The 18,697-nt window shown below is 44.6% G+C and overlaps 3 protein-coding genes across 4 annotated transcripts; 2 read left to right on the plus strand and 1 right to left on the minus strand.

Moving 5' to 3' along the window:
- The first annotated feature begins 2,878 nt into the window (after nucleotides 1–2,878).
- On the plus strand, nucleotides 2,879–5,595 carry LOC124699260 (L-aminoadipate-semialdehyde dehydrogenase-phosphopantetheinyl transferase-like). Its single transcript, XM_047231587.1, has 5 exons — nucleotides 2,879–3,067; nucleotides 3,278–3,410; nucleotides 3,604–3,842; nucleotides 4,809–4,980; nucleotides 5,134–5,595. Exons 1-5 carry the CDS (start codon nucleotides 2,937–2,939, stop codon nucleotides 5,287–5,289), a joined length of 831 nt encoding a protein of 276 aa, XP_047087543.1. The 5' UTR covers nucleotides 2,879–2,936; the 3' UTR covers nucleotides 5,290–5,595.
- Nucleotides 5,596–10,703: 5,108 nt separating this feature from the next.
- On the plus strand, nucleotides 10,704–15,633 carry LOC124696320 (protein disulfide isomerase-like 1-4). The gene is made up of 13 exons (XM_047229053.1): nucleotides 10,704–10,739; nucleotides 11,126–11,745; nucleotides 11,834–11,963; nucleotides 12,317–12,482; nucleotides 12,592–12,710; nucleotides 12,805–12,885; nucleotides 13,056–13,142; nucleotides 13,233–13,307; nucleotides 13,689–13,757; nucleotides 13,841–13,921; nucleotides 13,993–14,127; nucleotides 14,815–14,871; nucleotides 15,303–15,633. Exons 1-13 carry the CDS (start codon nucleotides 10,704–10,706, stop codon nucleotides 15,474–15,476), a joined length of 1,830 nt encoding a protein of 609 aa, XP_047085009.1. The 3' UTR covers nucleotides 15,477–15,633.
- Nucleotides 15,610–17,251, minus strand: LOC124703246. Of its 2 annotated transcripts, none has more exons than XM_047235468.1 (3): nucleotides 17,137–17,251; nucleotides 16,772–17,068; nucleotides 15,610–16,693 (listed from the first exon to the last, which is right to left on the minus strand). In XM_047235468.1, the coding sequence occupies exons 1-3, from the start codon at nucleotides 17,155–17,157 to the stop codon at nucleotides 15,791–15,793; spliced, it is 1,221 nt and encodes a 406-aa protein (XP_047091424.1). In that variant the 5' UTR covers nucleotides 17,158–17,251; the 3' UTR covers nucleotides 15,610–15,790. The 2 variants fall into 2 exon arrangements, with proteins under 2 accessions (XP_047091424.1, XP_047091425.1); XM_047235469.1 differs by having other exon boundaries at nucleotides 15,610–16,677; nucleotides 16,771–17,068.
- Between the last annotated feature and the right edge of the window lie 1,446 nt (nucleotides 17,252–18,697).

Raw genomic sequence — 18,697 nt, forward strand, 5'->3', positions numbered from 1 at the left:
GATGTAATGGACACACCCAATTAAGCGTAGCATAAGATCACGTCATTAAGTTATTTGCTATAAGCTTTCGATACATAGTTACCTAGTCCTTTCGACCATGAGATCATGTAAATCACTTATACCGGAAAGGTACTTTGATTACATCAAACGCCACTGCGTAAATGGGTGGTTATAAAGGTGGGATTAAGTATCCGGAAAGTATGAGTTGAGGCATATGGATCAACAAGTGAGATTTTTCCATCCCGATGACTGGATAGATATACTCCGGGCCCTCTCGGTGGAATGTCGTCTAATGTCTTGCAAGCATATGAATAAGTTCATAAGAGACCACATACCACGGTACGAGTAAAGAGTACTTGTCGGAGACGAGGTTGAACAAGGTATAGAGTGATACCGATGATCAAACCTCGGACAAGTAAAATATCGCGTGGCAAAGGGAATAGGTATCGTATGTGAATGGTTCATTCGATCACTAAGTCATCGTTGAATATGTGGGAGCCATTATGGATCTCCAGATCCCGCTATTGGTTATTGGTCGGAGAGAGTTCTCACCCATGTCCACATAGTTCACGAACCGTAGGGTGACACACTTAAGGTTTGATGTTATAATAGTAGAACTTGAATATGGAATGGAGTTCGAAATATTGTTCGGAGTCTCGGATGGGATCCCGGACATCACGAGGAGTTCCGGAATGGTCCGGAGAATAAGATTCATATATAGGAAGTCATATTCCAAGTTTGGAAATTATCCGGTGCATTTATGGAAGGTTCTAGAAGGTTCTAGAAAAGTACGGAAGAAATCACTTTGGAAGGCGGAGTCCCGGAGGGACTCCACCACCCATGGCCGGCCAACCCTAGGGGGTGGAGTCCCAGGTGGACTCCACCTAAGGTGGCCGGCCACCCCCTCCCAAGGAAAGGTGGGAGTCCCACCTCAAGTGGGAATCCCACCTTGGGTAGGTTTCATGTCATATGGAAGGTTTTGGTTTGGGGTCTTATTCGAAGACTTGTAGATCAACTCTTGGGTGTTCCACCTATATAATGAGGGACAAGGGGAGGGGGCCGGCCACCACAAGCCACAGCTTGGCCGCACCCCTCAAGTGGCCGGCCACCCCCTCTCCCAAACCCTAGCCACCCCACCTCCTCCACCTCTCCCGCAACGCTTAGCGAAGCTCCGCCGGAGTTCTCCATCGCCACCGCCACCACGCCGTCGTGCTGCCGGATTCAAGGAGGAGCTACTACTTCCGCTGCCCGCTGGAACGGGGAGAAGGACGTCGTCTTCATCAACACCGAACGTGTGACCGAGTACGGAGGTGCTACCCGATCGTGGCACCGTGATCAAGATCTTCTACGCGCTTTTGGAAGCGGCAAGTGATCGTCTACCGCAGCAACAAGAGCCTCATCTTGTAGGCTTTGGAAATCTTCAAGGGTGAGCCTCGATCATCTCCTCGTTGCTCCCATCTTCTAGATTGCATCTTGGCTTGGTTTGCGTTCTCGCGGTAGGAAATTTTTTATTTTCTATGCAACGTATCCCTACACTGACAGGTTAGATGGGTGAACGTGTTCGAGATTTCGTTCATGTCCGTCCGACCAGGGTTCTGTTAGGAAAACACTTGTTGGCCGGCCATACCATCTGAACCTGCGGGAAAATATCTAGTGATAACATAAGACGCCGTCTTCTCCAAATTCATTTTATGTCGGGATAACCAATCACCTTGCTTCAAACATGAATGGAAGTAACTCATGTGTATAAAACTTGTAAACACATTACTTACCTAATTTAATTTTCATTAGCACCAAAGTCCATATAGGGTAAGATTTGTCCCTTCAGTTCCAAGCTAGATTGGGCCATTTTTCAACATATGCTTCAAAACTAGAGAGTGCTAAGCTTCCTGCCTGCAGATGATCTTTGAAATTAGCCAATGATCAAGGTGTTGAAAAAGCTTGTTTGGAGACTGATTGTGTGGGTGCTCTAGCAAAACTGGGAAGCAAAGACAAAGGCCCCCCTCTCGTCAAGGAAATAAAGTCGATGCTCAAGGTTTTTGCGGGTCACTCGGTCAGGCACGCGCGTCGATATGTAATGGCGTAGCGCATTTGTTAGTGAAGGAAGGTTACCAAAACAATGTGTGTAATACCCATGTTAGGTTTCCCACTTAAGTTTATTGTAGATCTACTTGCATCTTAGTGTGCCATTGACTAATAATTGATATAATCGCAGCAGATTATCTACTCCCTCCGACTTATATTACTTGATGCTAATATAGATGTATCTAAACACATTTTAATTGCAGATGCATCCAATTTAACATCAAGTAATATTGATCGGAGGGAGTATAAAACAATCATATGTTCTTTGTAAGATTTTTTTTAGGAATTTTGAAGGATTTAAATTGTAACGGTTTTTTTTCCTATAAAGACCCTTTGATCGTAGGATTGGGTTTATAGAGAATTTCGTAATATTCCTGCATATGATGTCCGTTTTGTAAGAATTCAACAATACAAAACATAAGATGATAAGTCATTTTATTTTCCCGCTGAAAAGTCCAATGCTCTGCTCTCTCTCTATATATATTTTTTACTCCGTCTCGTCTATCCTCTGAATTTCTCGTACGCACCGTCCAAATACGATTCTTATAAAATTCATGCGTAAACTTGTAGAAACTGATAGAGCCATTAATCCTATGTTTCTTGAAATCCTGCAATCAAAAGAGACCTGAATTTCGAAGATTTATGCGACGATCTCACAAAGCCCAAGCCCGTCCTTTGCTTGTCTTTTCCCCTTGTGCTTCTCCTTCCAAACAAAACTGACGTGGGGTGCCGGCGGCGGCCGGCGAGGCGTCCCATCCCCCGCCTCCAGCTCCAAGCGCGCCCTGCCATCCCGAGGCAGACTAAACGAACCACCCGCGCCCGTCTTGGAGAAGGGACTGGAAAGGAATGAGATGGCGGAGACGCACGGCGGCGGGGCGCGGCGGAGGTGGCTCGTCGACATAGCCCGCTGGTGCCCCTCCCCCGCGCAGTTCCAAGCCGCCGCCGCCCTCCTGCCGCCGCACCACCACCCCGCCATCGCCAGGTATACACGCCGACCAATTCAACTCCCGATTCACCTTTTACCGATACTTCCTTCGCTCCTCGCCTGACCAATTTTGCTCCACTATCCCTTCAAAAATTGCTCCACTGATTCCATATATTGCTATTAGTAGATTGGATGAGAAAAAAGTTGGAATTTGTAGGATTGCGTTCGAATTGGTCGGAGATTGATCTTCCCAACTCACTGGTGCAGGTTTGTCAGGGAGGAAGACAGGAAACGAGCGCTCCTCAGCCGGCTGCTCCAGTACTCGCTTGTGCACCATGTTCTTGGCATTCCGTTCCACCAAATAGACATACGCCGCACGGTCGAGGGGAAGCCGTATCTGGTACTGCAGCTTGCTCAATCAATTTACATCCGGACATTGCTACAACAAATCATTCACTCTTACAGTTAAAAACATTCTTTTGCTCTTCAGTCTAATCTGCATCAACAGATAAAATGAGCATTTGTTAGGCTGAGTAGCTTTTGCGATTGATCGATCGCTCTTCAATTAAGTATATACCCTTGTTATCTTGCAGAAGAACGGAACTGCGGCCTTCAGAAACTTCAATTTCAACACGTCGCATCAGGGTGACTACGTCGGCATAGCATCTGAGCTCCTCTGCCTTGTTGGCCTTGACATTGTATGCATCTCTAAGCCCCAGGGAGAAACCACTGTGGAATTCCTTAAGAACTTCTCTTTGTACCTTACAGACCATGAGTGGAACTGCATTGATCGTGCTGGTGGTTCTGTTGAGATGTTAACGGAGTTCTACAGGTAATTATATGTTGGGACCTGTCTAATAGACAATAGTATATGCAGAATCATCATTCAGAGTTGTGGTTGAGCTAGCGTCAGAAGCTCTATCCTAATTGATAATTCACTGAACTATGAGCTAGTATAATTCAGAGGACTGTGAGCTAGTTCTAGAATCACCAAGACGGCAACATGAGACAAGAGTCACAAGAGTGGTAGATATGGAAGACCTGAATTATGGATTTCTGCTGAAATCTAACCAAGTACATGTATTCCCATTATCCCATATACAAAAAGTTGTCATTACTGCACCTAAGTACATAGATGTCACAGTTTTTAGCAACCCATTGAGCTGTATGTGACTTGAGTAATATTTATGCATAACAAATCTCTGGGTTCTGCTAATAGTATATGCAGATCAGCATTCAGAGTTGTGGTTGATTAAAAGCAGCAGAATCAACAGTTAACTGGCCGATTAAAAGGTGCTTGGTGGGTCAGCAAGTCAAATTCAGTGTGATTGGTGCATTACTTGCCTGGACCGATTAATCATCCGGCGACACAAGACAAGAGAAATAGATATCGCATACCTGAATTATGAATTTCTGCTGAAACCTAACCAAGTACCTGCACTCTCATGTCCAAAAATTTGTCATCACTGCACCTGAACAACCTATTGTGCTGCATGTGGCTTGAGTTCTACTCCCTCCGTCCCATACTATAAGATGTTATTACAACCATCCTAGATTGGCTGCAATGCATCTTATATTTTGGGACGGAGGAGGTACCTTTTAAAATTTAAGCATACGAATGCCAACAATTTGTACATCTCCCCACATCTTTTATAATGTACTTTCAGTTAATTTACATGGGAATGAGTAAGCAAGCATCACACAGTACCAATGAAGCAGTTCTGCTTTTGAAAGAAGTGTGCTATGTTTACAGTTGAAATCTCTTCATGTTTTTCATGATCTAATTCATATATTGTAGGTACTGGTGTCTTAAAGAAGCATTTGTTAAAGCTATAGGTGCTGGGGTTGGGTTTGGTCTGAATCGCTTGGAATTCCACCATGTTCAATGGAGTAACATCTCTGTGTACATTGATGGGATAGAGTCTAGGAACTGGAGATTCTGCCTTTTCAAGCTTGATGAAATGCATTTGGTATGTATGTATGGATGTTTCACACCATTTACTTTGCATAGGCAGGAATCTCATTCAAAACTGATTTGGCGATAAAGTCAGTTATCTGTTCTTTGCAAAGTGTGCAGGTTAGTTCTTGTGATATGTTACTTACAATTATAAATGGAATTGCAGGCATCCATAGCAAAAGGGCATCCGGAAGATGCTGTAAGCAGCTTCAAGAGAACATTGTCTAATCTGGTTTTCGAGGAAGAAGAATTTTATGCTGCACTAGAGATACCTGAAGAAGTTTTCACTCTACAGACAGTGGAACAACTTACACAATTATAAGATTAGCTAGCTATGCTCCTTAAACTGTGCAGTAGCATACTAGTGCATGATTATATCAAGAAGGTGAAGCTCATCAGGTTTATTAATTTGCAGTATCATACTACTGTAGGATTGAATCAAGGGATGCCATACATACAATGATACAAGGTATCAAATTAGTAGAATACATCAAGAGACTAAACAAATCAGGAAATTAGGAAGATAATTATATGCCTGCTAAATGTAAGCTATTTTTTAATTGGAACAGGGACGCATGATTATGCCCACAGCTTTTGTGCAGAATAATTTATAGGATTGTTTTTTCAATCTATGGCAGCACCAACATCAGCTTTCTGATGGTCATGGGAACACATGGGCAGTTCCAGAATCCTTATTAAAAAGCAACCAATGTGCAGCACTTCATTACCAAAAACCATGCAACTATTTAATTGCAAAGTCATGTCAGACCCTAAACTCATCAGACGAAGAGTAAAGGGCTATCAATCTTCAGTAACTTTAGAGATATCGCTTCAGTTTGTCGGAATTGTTTGTAATCCGATTCTTCAGTTTTACATCCTCGCACTTTAGTACAAATAGTCACTTGTTTGTCTTCTTCCCCTATTTAGCCTCCGATCCGCTAGGGTTTGGGCATCTGTATGTAATTGGGCGCTCCTCTGATCATCTAGATCCACTGCAATGGATCTCTGAATTTGACCCCTTTTTTTGCGTAAACTGGTAGGGGTGAGATTCAGGCATATCAACTCGTATGAGAGCCAATGATTCTTGCCAGAAAATAGATCGTGTTGTGAGGTGAAGTTGAGTTCTCTTGTAAAATTCTGCATCTCGGTTCTCGATTCCGGCAGTGGTGTAGAGTGGACGGTGGCGGCTTGTCGTGGGTGTTAACATTAGGGTGATCTGGGGCTTAGAGTGGTTGATAAAGAGTAAGAGTCTGCGGTAATTGCGCACTGCCAAATTCACAGTCGCTAAGGATGAGTTGAGCTGGTCAACTAAGGCGAGCAAGGCGCTTATCTACGCTAGGAGCTCCACCGGCGCGGCTGCTCCTCCTCCTGGGCGCGCGGCCAGTAATGCTCCTTGTCACAAAAATGCTCATGTAGATGACAGATCCTGATATTGGGGGGGGGGGGGCAACCCACTCCCTCTTCCACACCCCAACATTCCATCCTAAAAGAAAAATACTATAATAGTAATAAATAATTCAATTAAAATTAATTTATGCAGGGATTTAACAAATTAAAGCTTAAGAAGTTCACTGATGTAGATAAACAAATAAAATCATCTGCCTAAAGATAAAAATATGCTCATAAAGAATAGCTCAGTCTAAAAAGCATTCAAAAAACAGGAGTCCGATGTGGAATATTAAGAAGTTCACTTATACATAACACACAAAACAAAAACAAACTGATAAATTTCACACGACCAGTAATTTAAAACAAAGCTAGATTGCCAAATTACAAGTAAAAAGATATATAAAATAGAAAGATTAATGCACTTGCTGAGAAATTCACATTATACGAGAAGAGCAGTTCACCCAAGCGGAAAAAAAACTATATTACTCTACCCCAACGGGCAGGAGATAACAAATTAAAAAAACTATATTACTCTACATGGAACTGCCTGATGGGTTTAAATTGAAAGGTCAAGAAATAAAGTTTTGTAAGTTAAAACAATCTTTGTATGACCTCAAACAAGCTTCCAAGCAAAATGGCATGAGAACTTTGAAAGAACTTCGACATATGTGGGCTTTTATTTCAAATAAAGCTGACAAATATGTGTACTACTGTCATGGTGAGGACGAGGGAGTTGTCCTATGCTTATATGTGGATGTCATACCATTTTTTGGGACAAGGCTAAAAGTAGTTGAAGAGTTCAAAACCTTTGCAACTCAATGTTTTGAGATGAAATACCTTGGAGAAGCTGATGTTATGAAAGATCGAGATGTCGCCTAGAGGGGGAGTGAATAGGCAATTAAAAAACTCTTGCGGATTTGTCTTGTAGGAATGCGGAATTAAACTATCGTTTAGTTTACAAGCACAAACCGGTCTTCCTCCAAGAGTAACAAGCTCACGGTCTCTCACTCGAACTAATCGTGGTGGAGAGCTCAACACTATGCAATGATGCAAAGCAAGAACACTAGAGGTGTTCAAATCCTTCACTCTCAAATCGCACCCAAACAACAAATGCTAGGATGAGATTGGAGAGGAAGAACAATGGGGAAAGTCAACAAAAGACTCCAAGATCTAGATCCCAAGAGTTCCCCTCACTTAGAGAAGAAATGGATTGGTGGAGGTTGTAGATCTAGATCTCCTCTCTTAGATCCCTCAAGAATGAGCAAGAATCATGGGGGGAGACAAGAGAGAGAGCAAGTTCTTCAAATGCAACAATGGAGGAGAGAGAATAGGAAGAACTAACTCAGCCCAAGGTGGAAGAAGGGCTATTTATAGCCCAAGAGCAAATATAACCGTTGGGAAAAAGTTGGGCTGAGTCAACCGTCGAGGAAGCCGGTCAACCGGGCCATGGACCGGGCCGTCCGGTTCAGGACCCGGTCAGACCGGGCCAGGGACCGGACTCGCCGGTCCAAACCGGGCGGCAGGTCGGACTCCGAGCGGGGTCATTTTTGCGTCTTCCAGTAGGTCACCCGGTTGGCGCCCGGCCGACCGGTCGGCACGCCGGGCCGACCGGTTGAGAGGCCGACTGACCGGGCGGCAGGCCGGAGCTAGTCCGGCGCACAGTCCGGCCGACCGGGCGGCAGGCCGGAGCCAGCCCGACGCACGGTCCGGCCGACCGGGTCCCTGACCGGGTGAGCAGGAAAACATGCTATACAAAAATTGTGATAACTTTTGTGTCCGGATCCCGATTGACATGAAACCAATTTTGTTGGAAAGATAACGACAAATAGAACCCCAAAAAAACTGGAAATATGGAGACTCCTCACAGAACATTTTTAGATGATTTTAGAGAGGGAGTCTCCCACCGTCAAGAATCGGTGAAGACGTCCAAACTCGAAAATGCAATAGAAGATGCATGCAGATTCCGTTTTCGATGAACTTGGGCTTGTTGTAAAGCTAGCAACAAGCTCAAGAACCTCACACAGAGAAACACCAAGAAGCAATAGGAATATGCAAAGTATGCAAAGGATTGAGCTCCCTAAGACGATGCGATCAAGTTACCCAACCGAACTCTTGATAGTGCGGCTATCTATCCTATAATCTGGTCTCCCAACAACCACCTTGAGACCGGTAAAAGGAAAACCTAGCAAGGCCATACCTTTGCATTGCGCATCCCGCTTGATCTTGATGATAGCTCTTCAAGTTCCACTCAAGCTGGAATGCCTCACTTGATCATCGTCGCTTCGTGAAGACTCACAAATGCTCCCCCATACACCATGATGGGAAAGCTCTATTGATGCACATCTTCACATGTCCATTATCACCAAATGGACGGCAAGCTTCAAGCATGTGATCCACTTGAGATGCTCATCTTGAACTTGCCCGACTTAACCTTGTACCTTCTCATACTCTCATAAGATAGAGCATGGCTAATATTGAGTTCCACATAATAACTCCATCTTCATTTCTTCTTCTTGATCATATCACATATATGTCTTCAAATCGATGATCTTGAAGCCAACACACAAGATGTATCTTTATTTACATGGCATCCATACTTGAATCTGTTGAGAATAATGGGATTGTACTTGTGCAATGTACCCTTACATGTTACCTTAAACATCAATCTATTGAGAGATGAGAATAATGGGATTGTACTTGTGCAATCACATTATGTTGAGAATGTGTTGAGCAGTTTGGCTTCTCTAATTGCAAATCTTATCCGACCCCTTATGACTCTAGTGTGTTGCTTCGAAAAAATGAGTATTCAGCGAAGGTCAATTGAGATACTCTCAAATCATTAGTTCGCTCATGCATTTAGCATGCGCCGCGAGGCCTGACATCTCGTTTGTTGTGTGCAAACTAAGCTGATTTATGGTCAACCCGGGAGATGATCATTGGCATGCTTATGAGATAGTGATGCACTATCTAAAGGGAACCATGATCTATGGAATTCACTCTTGCAAGCATACCATCTTAACGAGATCAAGAATGGAAGCGGAACTCACATCATTAGTCGTAACAATAGTCCAAGCGAAATGACTTCGTGAGCTCTTGATAGACTTGCCGATGGTTGAGAAACCCATACCGGCTATCCTTATGAACTGTGACAACCAAATAATGATTATCATATTGAACAGTTCCAATGATGATATGAAGGGTTCAAAACATGTCAAGAGGAGACTAATGTCTGTGAGAAAACAGAAAAACCCTGAAGCTATAGTGTTGGACTATATCTAAATGGCTAAGAATCTGGCAGACCCTTTCACAAAAGGATAATTAAGAAGCATGATAGTCCTTGCATCGATGGATATGGGTTTGAGAACAACATGATTTTCCGAGGGGGTGACCCAACGTATGTGATTAGAGATTTCGTGAAGTAGGACCTAGGAAAACAAGTAAGAACAAATGTATACTTCCACTCTGCTGCAAATGCAATTCTCTTGTAGCTACTGTAAGGCAGGTTAACTATGTCTTAATGTGTTCTGAGCGACTCTGTGTGAGCTGGAGACGTCGTCCTACATGGTTGATCTTGAAAGAACACACACATATGAGCGATAATTCTAGTCGCGGTGCGGGAGATTGGGGAAATCTCTAGGAAGCTCACGAAAGGCCGAGGAGTGTGACTTATAAGCTCCACCAGAGGGTATTCCTATGATGGCTTAGTACCGAGCCGACATTGAGTGAAACTTGCTACCGATGGTAGACAGAATAGACCTAGAGAGTGTTCAACCATTCTAACTCTCTTGTCGTGAGTTTCAGTTCATGCTTCATCCTCTGTTCTTCCCCATAAAAGCGACCACGTGCATGGTTGGCCGGGAGAGCATGGCGTCGAAACCCCCTATTGGTGATGCAAGTGGTTCACTATTAGGGCACTCTTTATCATTTTTGTCTAAAAATGAACTAACTTTTATCCATGACATCATCAAGTTAGTTCATTTTTTACTAAAGAGGGTTGATGGTACCCTAACAATGGACCACTTGCATATTTACCCCCTATGCTGAGATCTTACACAGAGAGACGGACGATAAGGTTTCTGGGGAGTGCCTCGGCTCAACTGCTTCCTGCTATTCAAGTTCTTCGGCATAATCTCATGATAGGGGCTCATACGTGCAGCTCGCGGGTGTGACATCACCAAGGGTCGGCTTCACGGGCTCCGTCGACAACTCGGCACCACGCGGCGTTACCCTGCCGATGTTCAAGTTCTTCATCGCCAACTTACATCGTCCTAGCCGGCTCGCTGCATTCATGCCGACCTCTGTGGAATCGACGACTTTACGATACTATGGGTGACATCAACAACGGCCATGGTGATGTTGTGTGTTGCCTTCCGAGGCTCAAGCGTATGTGCTTCTCTTCTTACTCTTATCACTAGACACTAGTAGTTGTTCTATGTTGAGATCTGCTAGGTTTTCTTGCTTTCCTGCACTTTGTTAAATGTGCTAGTGCTACTATGAGGATGATTTCGACAATTAAACTCATTTAAAAATTGCCTAATAACCTAATAGTGTTTTGGGTGGTATCATAAAACTCTTGGTTCTCATGATGCTGAGAGTTTTACATATGAACAAAACATAATTGTGCATACATGCTAGCTATAAGCACTTGATCCGGCCGTTGGTGGATTTATGTGACGATTCATGTGAAATGTACATGAATCAAGTAGGATTAGCATCACGAACCATATCATTTCCAACGGAATTTGGTTTTTGCCCCGTTGCTAAGTGAGTCACGCCCTCCTCGCCCCCTTTCTTCTCAAATACTCCGCTACTCTACTTCTCATCTCAGTCGGAAATCACCGCCTGCTTCCACAGCGGCCATGGCGATGCATCGATCTCTCCTCCTCTTCCTCCTTCTGGCCACCCCCTTCCTCCTCGCCTCCGTCTCCGCCGCCGCCGCCCGCGACGACGACCTGGACTACATCATCGACAACGCCGACGACATCGCCGCCAACGACCCCGAGGGCTGGCTCCAGGAGGGCTCCCCTTCCGACGACGACGACGACGAAGACCTCTTCGAGGACCCCGACCCCTCCTCCTCCTCCGACGCCGAGATCGACGAGACCCACGTCGTGCCCCTCACCGCCGCCAACTTCTCCTCCTTCCTCGCCGCGCGCCGCCACGCCATGGTCGAGTTCTACGCGCCCTGGTGCGGCCACTGCCGCGCGCTCGCGCCGGACTACGCCGCCGCCGCCACCCACCTCGCCCTCCACAACCTCGACGTCGCGCTCGCCAAGGTCGACGCCACCGACGAGGCGGAGCTCGCGGAGCAGTACGGCGTGCAGGGCTTCCCCACCCTCCTCTTCTTCATCGACGGCGTGCACAAGGACTACACCGGCGAGAGGACCAAGTACGTGACCAACTAAGGAGTATACCCGCCAGAGCACCCAAGTACAGTTCAGTCACTCATTCGTTGGGGATTTGTTTGTTTTCTGCAGGGATGCCATCGTCGCCTGGATCACGAAGAAGCTCGGGCCCGGGGTGCAGAACATCACCACCGCCGACGAAGCCGAGAGGATCGTCACTGGGGACGACACCGCCGTCCTCGCCTTCCTCGAATCCCTCTCGGTACGCCACTTACCTTCTCGTGCGTGCACGTTCTCGATGCAGCCAAGTCAACCTAATAATTGCTTCAAATTGCAACCAGATCGGGCCATGTTACCCGTCCCCCTTTGTTTGTTTGTAAGAGACGCTGACCCTAAATGCAATGCAGCTAGTATCTGTTTTTTACTGAATGCATGTTCTGCTTCCATGTGCTGAGAACAAATTCCAGAATCATCATTAAGTCAAATGTTGTATGCTTTGTTTCCATGTGCTCAGAACAATTACCCAGTTAGCGTTCGAGATGTGCTTGTATGTTTAGCTATTGCAGACTGTGGTTTGGTCATCAAACATCCTTCTGTTTTCAAATGCTGTTGTAGGGTTCTCACAGCGATGAGCTTGCTGCTGCTTCAAGGCTGGAAGACACCGTCAACTTTTACCAGACCGCTAGCCCTGATGTAGCTAAGCTTTTCCACATTGACCCGCAGTCCAAGCGCCCAGCCGTAGTCTTGCTGAAGAAAGAGGAGGAGAAAGTGACCATATATGGTATTCTCCATATCTAACCTGCTTCAGCCTCCAGCACGTGCATTTTTCTTTCCATCTATATTAGATGGCTTGACTGTCAAGTCAGAAATAATGTATGTACATTGTGCAGACGGCGAGTTCAGAGCATCTGCCATTGCTGAGTTTGTGTCGGCGAACAAGCTTCCGTTGATCACCACCCTCACACAGGAGAACGCCCCTGCAATCTTTGAAAGCACAATCAAGAAGCAGGTATGTCAAGTCGTCTGCCATGGGATTCTCATGTTGTCTGGCGCATGTTGTAATACTCCTTTACTGATCTGCTGTGTTCTGTTTTGTGATTCAGGTTTTACTATTTGCTGTTGCAAGTGAGGCCTCAAAATTTCTGCCCATCTTTAAGGAAGCAGCAAAACCATTCAAGGGAGAGGTAATTTTTCTTCTTGATGGGTCCAGTGCTTGATGAACTCCGTACCTTCTTGTGTTACATGATGTATAACCCAATCCTGCATCCAACTCACTAATTAATTTCTTTGTAACGTGGGTTTGTTCATGTGGATATCTCACTAAGCACTGATGTAGTATGTGCCTCAAATGCAGCTTTTATTTGTCTTTGTGGAGCGAGACAGTGAGGAAGTTGGTGAACCTGTTGCCAATTACTTTGGAATTACTGGACAAGAAACCACAGTAATGCCTCTATTGTCAATCTTGTTTTCCTGCGCATTGATTTATTTGACAAAAACAGAATGCAGTAATTTGACTTCGATTACTTTGCAGGTTCTTGCGTACACTGGGAATGAAGACGCTAAGAAGTTTTTCCTTAGTGGTGAAATTTCACTGGAAAACATTAAGGTAATTGCTGAAATATGCTTAGAAATTCGGTACTAGCGTAGAAGTAAAATCTTCAGAGTGTGGTCAACATTTGCAAGAGAGTATCTGCTATGTTACTGCATTTTTAGCTGACGTGCCTGTTTTTGCTAAATGCTACTATTTGATTTATCATTTACTTTATACGCTTGTATATTTCAGCCATACTTAAGTGTATGTTGCTTGAAAATCATATATCAGTGCATTTTCTCATCTTTTTCCAAATTAGCACTTTCTACATTTTTCTAGCTACTATAGTCATTGATGTTTTCAATGTCTATTGGAAGGCTCTTCTAGTACTAGCAAGGATGGATCAGAAATTACTATGTTCCTTAAATAATCATGCCCTTTTTTTGTAATACCCAGGAATTTGCCCAAGATTTCCTTGAGGACAAGCTCACACCATTCTACAAGTCTGACCCAGTACCTGAATCTGTGAGTCGAGAAGAATGATCTCATATCTCCTTTGTACATCATTATTCATACTACATTGACACAATCTTTGTGTTCCCATACAGAATGATGAGGATGTCAAAGTTGTTGTTGGCAAGAACCTAGATCAAATAGTTCTGGATGAATCAAAAGATGTCCTTCTGGAGGTATGTTCTTGCATGTATTTGAGAAGATGGAACCTTTTAATTGTCTGTAACACGACATCATTTGGATGCAGATATATGCACCATGGTGTGGGCATTGTCAGACACTAGAACCTACCTACAACAAGCTGGCCAAGCTTCTTCATGGCATCGACTCGCTTGTAATAGCCAAAATGGATGGCACAAACAACGAGCATCCTCGTGCCAAGGTTAGTGTTGGTGTCTGTTGTCTTTGACCGTTTTCCTATTGTTTTCTTCAAACTGGATATTACTTAACCTCCTCCAGCCGTAAATACCTGTCGTAGGTTCAATTAATCTAGACAGATTTTAGCCTACATTTTTCTTAAATTTGCGACAAGTATTTAGGGCATGAAGGAGTACTAAACTTCTCCCAAGTGTTGTCATGGTGGGCCATCAGCAGTCACAAAACCTGTACATGCTCATTATAAAATATTGCTATTTTAAAACATGTGGAAGTTACACTAACCCTTTCTCTCTCAACTTTGCAGTTGCACTTGTTTATAGTGCACAAAAAGTATAGATCCATTATTTGTCTGCTTCCATATATATGCGAAAGTACATTTGTTCCAGCACATATTTATTCATGTGCATCATGATAAATTCTTGTGTTGACTAAAGAGATAGTCCAGCCTGTGCATAGCATAGGTCTTAATAGGCTATCAGAAATACATGATGTTAGGAGACAGAGTATGATATTTATGAGGGTCTGATTCCCCAAAATATTGACGCTTTAAACTTGTGTTCCATTTAGCTCTGTTTTTGTTCTAATCACCTTCTTTTATTGATACATGGAAAATGTACATGCTCGAATTTTTTCATTCACAACCGTGCAACAGTTTCCAGAATATGCAATTGACACTGGCTTCCTGTTTCAGCCTGATGGATTCCCCACGATACTCTTTTTTCCAGCTGGGAAGAAAGGCTTTGAGCCTGTAAGTTCTTAAATACAATGTCTCACCTTTTATTTAGCGACGCGTCTATTACTATGCATATCGTCTTCTAGTTGTTGGCAATATATGCATCTTTTGACCGTCTCTAGACACCTTAAACTCAGCTTAAAATATGCATGTTTAAGTATAATGCATAACTCCACGTAAAAAAAAACTTCAATGCATAACTCAAATCTGCCGATTGGTCCTTCGGGTTCTTGCTTAAAAAGATTCCATGTGTAGATACCAGCAAATCTGCATATATACCATTGTAGATTATTAAGGACAACTAGCTAAAAGTCCACAGCCAGAAATGGGCACAAGAACACTATGGGGCTTTAGTCAATTGGGAAACCTGAGAAATCTGCTTTTTGTGCTGCATTGCTTATACCAATTCAATTTGTTTGTCTGATTGTTTTGGCTAAACTTTGCAGATAACTTTTGAGGGGGACAGGACGATTGTGGAAATGTACAGGTTCATCAAGAAGCATGCTGGCATCCCTTTCAAGTTGAAGCGCCCAGACTCATCAGCAGCACAGACTGAGAGCTCAGGTTCAACCCCTGCTCACGAGGAGAGCTCTGGTTCAAACCTGAAGGATGAGTTGTAGGGCATCACATCATTGGACCACTCAAAGCTGGCGACAAGTTTTGAGGTTCTGCGATCGGGAGGTGGATAGCTAGGTGTCAGCTTTGGGCAGTTGGAAGTGTATGTTGAGAATACAAACATTAGAATCGAATGAATAAAATCAAGAAAAACTTTGCTTACATCCTTCTTTCTTCGTATTTCAAACTTTGTCTTCATACACAAAATCTGAGAGAAAAGGGCAGGCCACAGCTACCTATGTACACAAAATCTGAGAGAACAAGGGGAAGAAGAAATGATAACAGGGAGCTTGAGTGGAGAATGCAGCAAAATCTGTTGCTATGGCTGAGCAGCCTGGAGGTGTGAATCTGCCGTCAGCGGCAGCCGCCTGGCCCTCCACCTGATGATCTGGAGCACAGTGTTGGCGCAGATGGCGACGCTGAACCCCAGGAAGGTGGAGAGGATGATGGCGATGACGGCCTGCAGCTGCACGTACCTGTAGAAGAGGTGGGTGAAGAGGACGATGAAGAGGAACTGGACGGCGGAGTAGATCCAGACGTATCTCCTGGAGACCATCTTGGTGATGGTGAGGGAGGAGAAGAGGCCAAGGACCCCGGCGAAGGGAAGGGAGATGGCGAGAGCGGTGGTGCCATGGTCGTCCACCAGCAGCTGCTCCAGGAAGCAGAAGTAGGCCAGCATGCTCACCACCACCAGGATCACCGTGTCGTGCCGCCTGAACCCACTGCAACCGCCATTGTCATTGCCAGGAGTTGCGGCAGCAGCGAGAGACGGTAGTAGCAGCGGCGGAGGGGCGTCGTCACAGGCACGGCGGAGCGTGACTGGAAGGTTGAGCACGTCGTGGCCGCAGACGTCGCAGTTGGCGTTGCCCTTGATGCCGAACCATTTCAGGGCGCAGTCTCGGTGCGCCAGAGCGAGCTCGCCCTTGCAATGGCACTCCAGCTTCAGAACACTGCCCCCTTCACCTAGCGCCACCATGCATATTCTGCAGAAAGCATCTTCTTCTCCAACCTCCTCTGCATCCTCGTCCTGCTTGGCTCCTTCTTGTGCTTCTGATGGTGATGATTCCGGTACGGGCACGGGCATCGACGACACCTGGAACCGGGGCAACGAGCTCGAGTCAACCACTCTCTTCCTGCGACCGTGAGGGAACCTCCTCATGCTAGTCATGGGCATGGAGTGCGAGCGCCACACCTGCTTCGGTTGCTGCCGCTTTGGTTGCTCCTTCATCAGCAACAAGACAAGGATCAGTGCCATTTATGCATGAATGATGAACCATGGCAGTTCCCTTGATCTACTTACTGCGCAGGCATCTTCAGCAGCCAGTTGATCAATGTCCATGGCGGTCGAGGAGGTGACAGTCCTGAAGCTGAACAGCTTGGAGAAGGAGAGTGACCGGATGCCGGATCTAGGCGCCTCCTCCTTCACCTGCTCAGCTCTTGACCTCATGCTCCTGCTGTTCACCGGCAATAGCGATGTCGATGGCTTGACATCTTGTTCTTGTGCATATACTGGAAGCAGCGGCCGATCACCATGACCCTGCTCCTCCTCCTCTTCTTCTTCTTTGTCTTCCATCGGCATCCCGCCGCTCGTGGTTTCCTGCACAAGAAATCATCACGACATGCACACATGGATATTCAGCAGATATGCATGAATAAAACCTTTACCTGTTGTATGTTCTGAGCCATGGCAAACAGATGTGGTTAGCAACAGTGTTTGGCTAGCAGGATATATCTGTCATTTTTTCCATTATTTGTGACAATGTAATGGTAACAGCAATGAATCAGGACACTGACGATAAGTAATGGATGGAACCGTGGGAATGGGAGAAAAGAGCCCACACTGAGTGAGAGTGGTGGGTGGCCCTGATAGTGAGTGATGATAGACTGCTCTCTACCTAGCTACTAGCTAGTTGCAACCACTCCTCCCTCGCCTAATTGGTGATTATGGTTCCTTAATTGTTCCACGAACCATAGCTAATCGCCTGCGCAGTTGATTGTTTCTTGTAAACTGAACTGAAATTTCTTCTTGATAGAGTCTACCATGGAGATTATTTATTAGTGATGGATGAACTAACTGAAGATGAACCTAGTTTTTGGTTCATTCGAATGTATGGTCATTAGCGAATGTATGGTCATTAGCGGCCAATTACATACTCCCTCCATTCCATTCTATAGTGCTTATAGCTTTTTGGCACGAAAATTAGCACAAGAGTATTTTTTACACAAGACTCCCTGGCTGAACGATTTGAGATTAGACTAAGATTAGGGAAATCGATAACTTTCTAACTTACCATAACAAATTCCACAAATCTGTATGGTTGACTCTCCATATATGCGCAGCTAGATTTAATTAAGGAAAGAAAAACATTGCTTCCTAAATCTAAGCAATCATTGGGGCCATGCATTAGGAATCTCAATTAATTGTTTCCTATTTTGTATGGATTTTTTTTCATGCATGTCGTGTGGGAGTTGACCGGTGGAGGGGGTAATCAAAAAAAAAAAGCCAAGCTACAGCCTTATATTGTGAAATAAATGTCAAAAATCTATAGGCATTATAGAAACAAACGGAGGGAGTATATGTTAACTGAAGATGTTAGTGTGTGCACACAGAGACACAGGCAAACATTTCTGAACGCAAAAAGTCTTTGGCTACCAAGAACATGGACATGTCATGTTGCTGTTGCTTCCCTTTATCCACCATCTGGTCTAAAGTCCACACATCATAAGTTCACGGGCAGTGTTCTCTCTCATGGGAACACGCCGGCAGTGTCATGTGAAAATTTGGTAAGTTGTTGTGTGGATTGACCGTATCAAATGTTTCTCCGAACGAGGGCCAATGACAGAAGCATCATCTTGGGGACATCTAGTCAATTCTCAGCATAATCCATGTATGCACTAGCTTATTTTGAGCAAGTTCAATATTATAGACTACTGCTGGCTGTAACACATTGTCATCTCATGTATAGCCAATTCTATAGCTAATATGTACAATAGGTTGGTAGATATGAAATTTCCTGAGTCTTTATGTATGCTTGATTTCAAGATGATAACAGATGAGAAAGGTTGAATCAACTTCAATTTTATGCATGAGGACTGCAGGCCTGCAAAACTGTAAATCTTTTAGGAAAAAATCATGCCAAATACAAGCGTAACACGCGATTTGAAGTTATTTTGGTTGGCGTGTCAGCAACTGACAACCACGGGTACAACATTGGAGCTTCCTACT

This window comes from Lolium rigidum, chromosome 3 (genome assembly GCF_022539505.1).
Source record: "Lolium rigidum isolate FL_2022 chromosome 3, APGP_CSIRO_Lrig_0.1, whole genome shotgun sequence".
NCBI lineage: Eukaryota > Viridiplantae > Streptophyta > Magnoliopsida > Poales > Poaceae > Lolium > Lolium rigidum.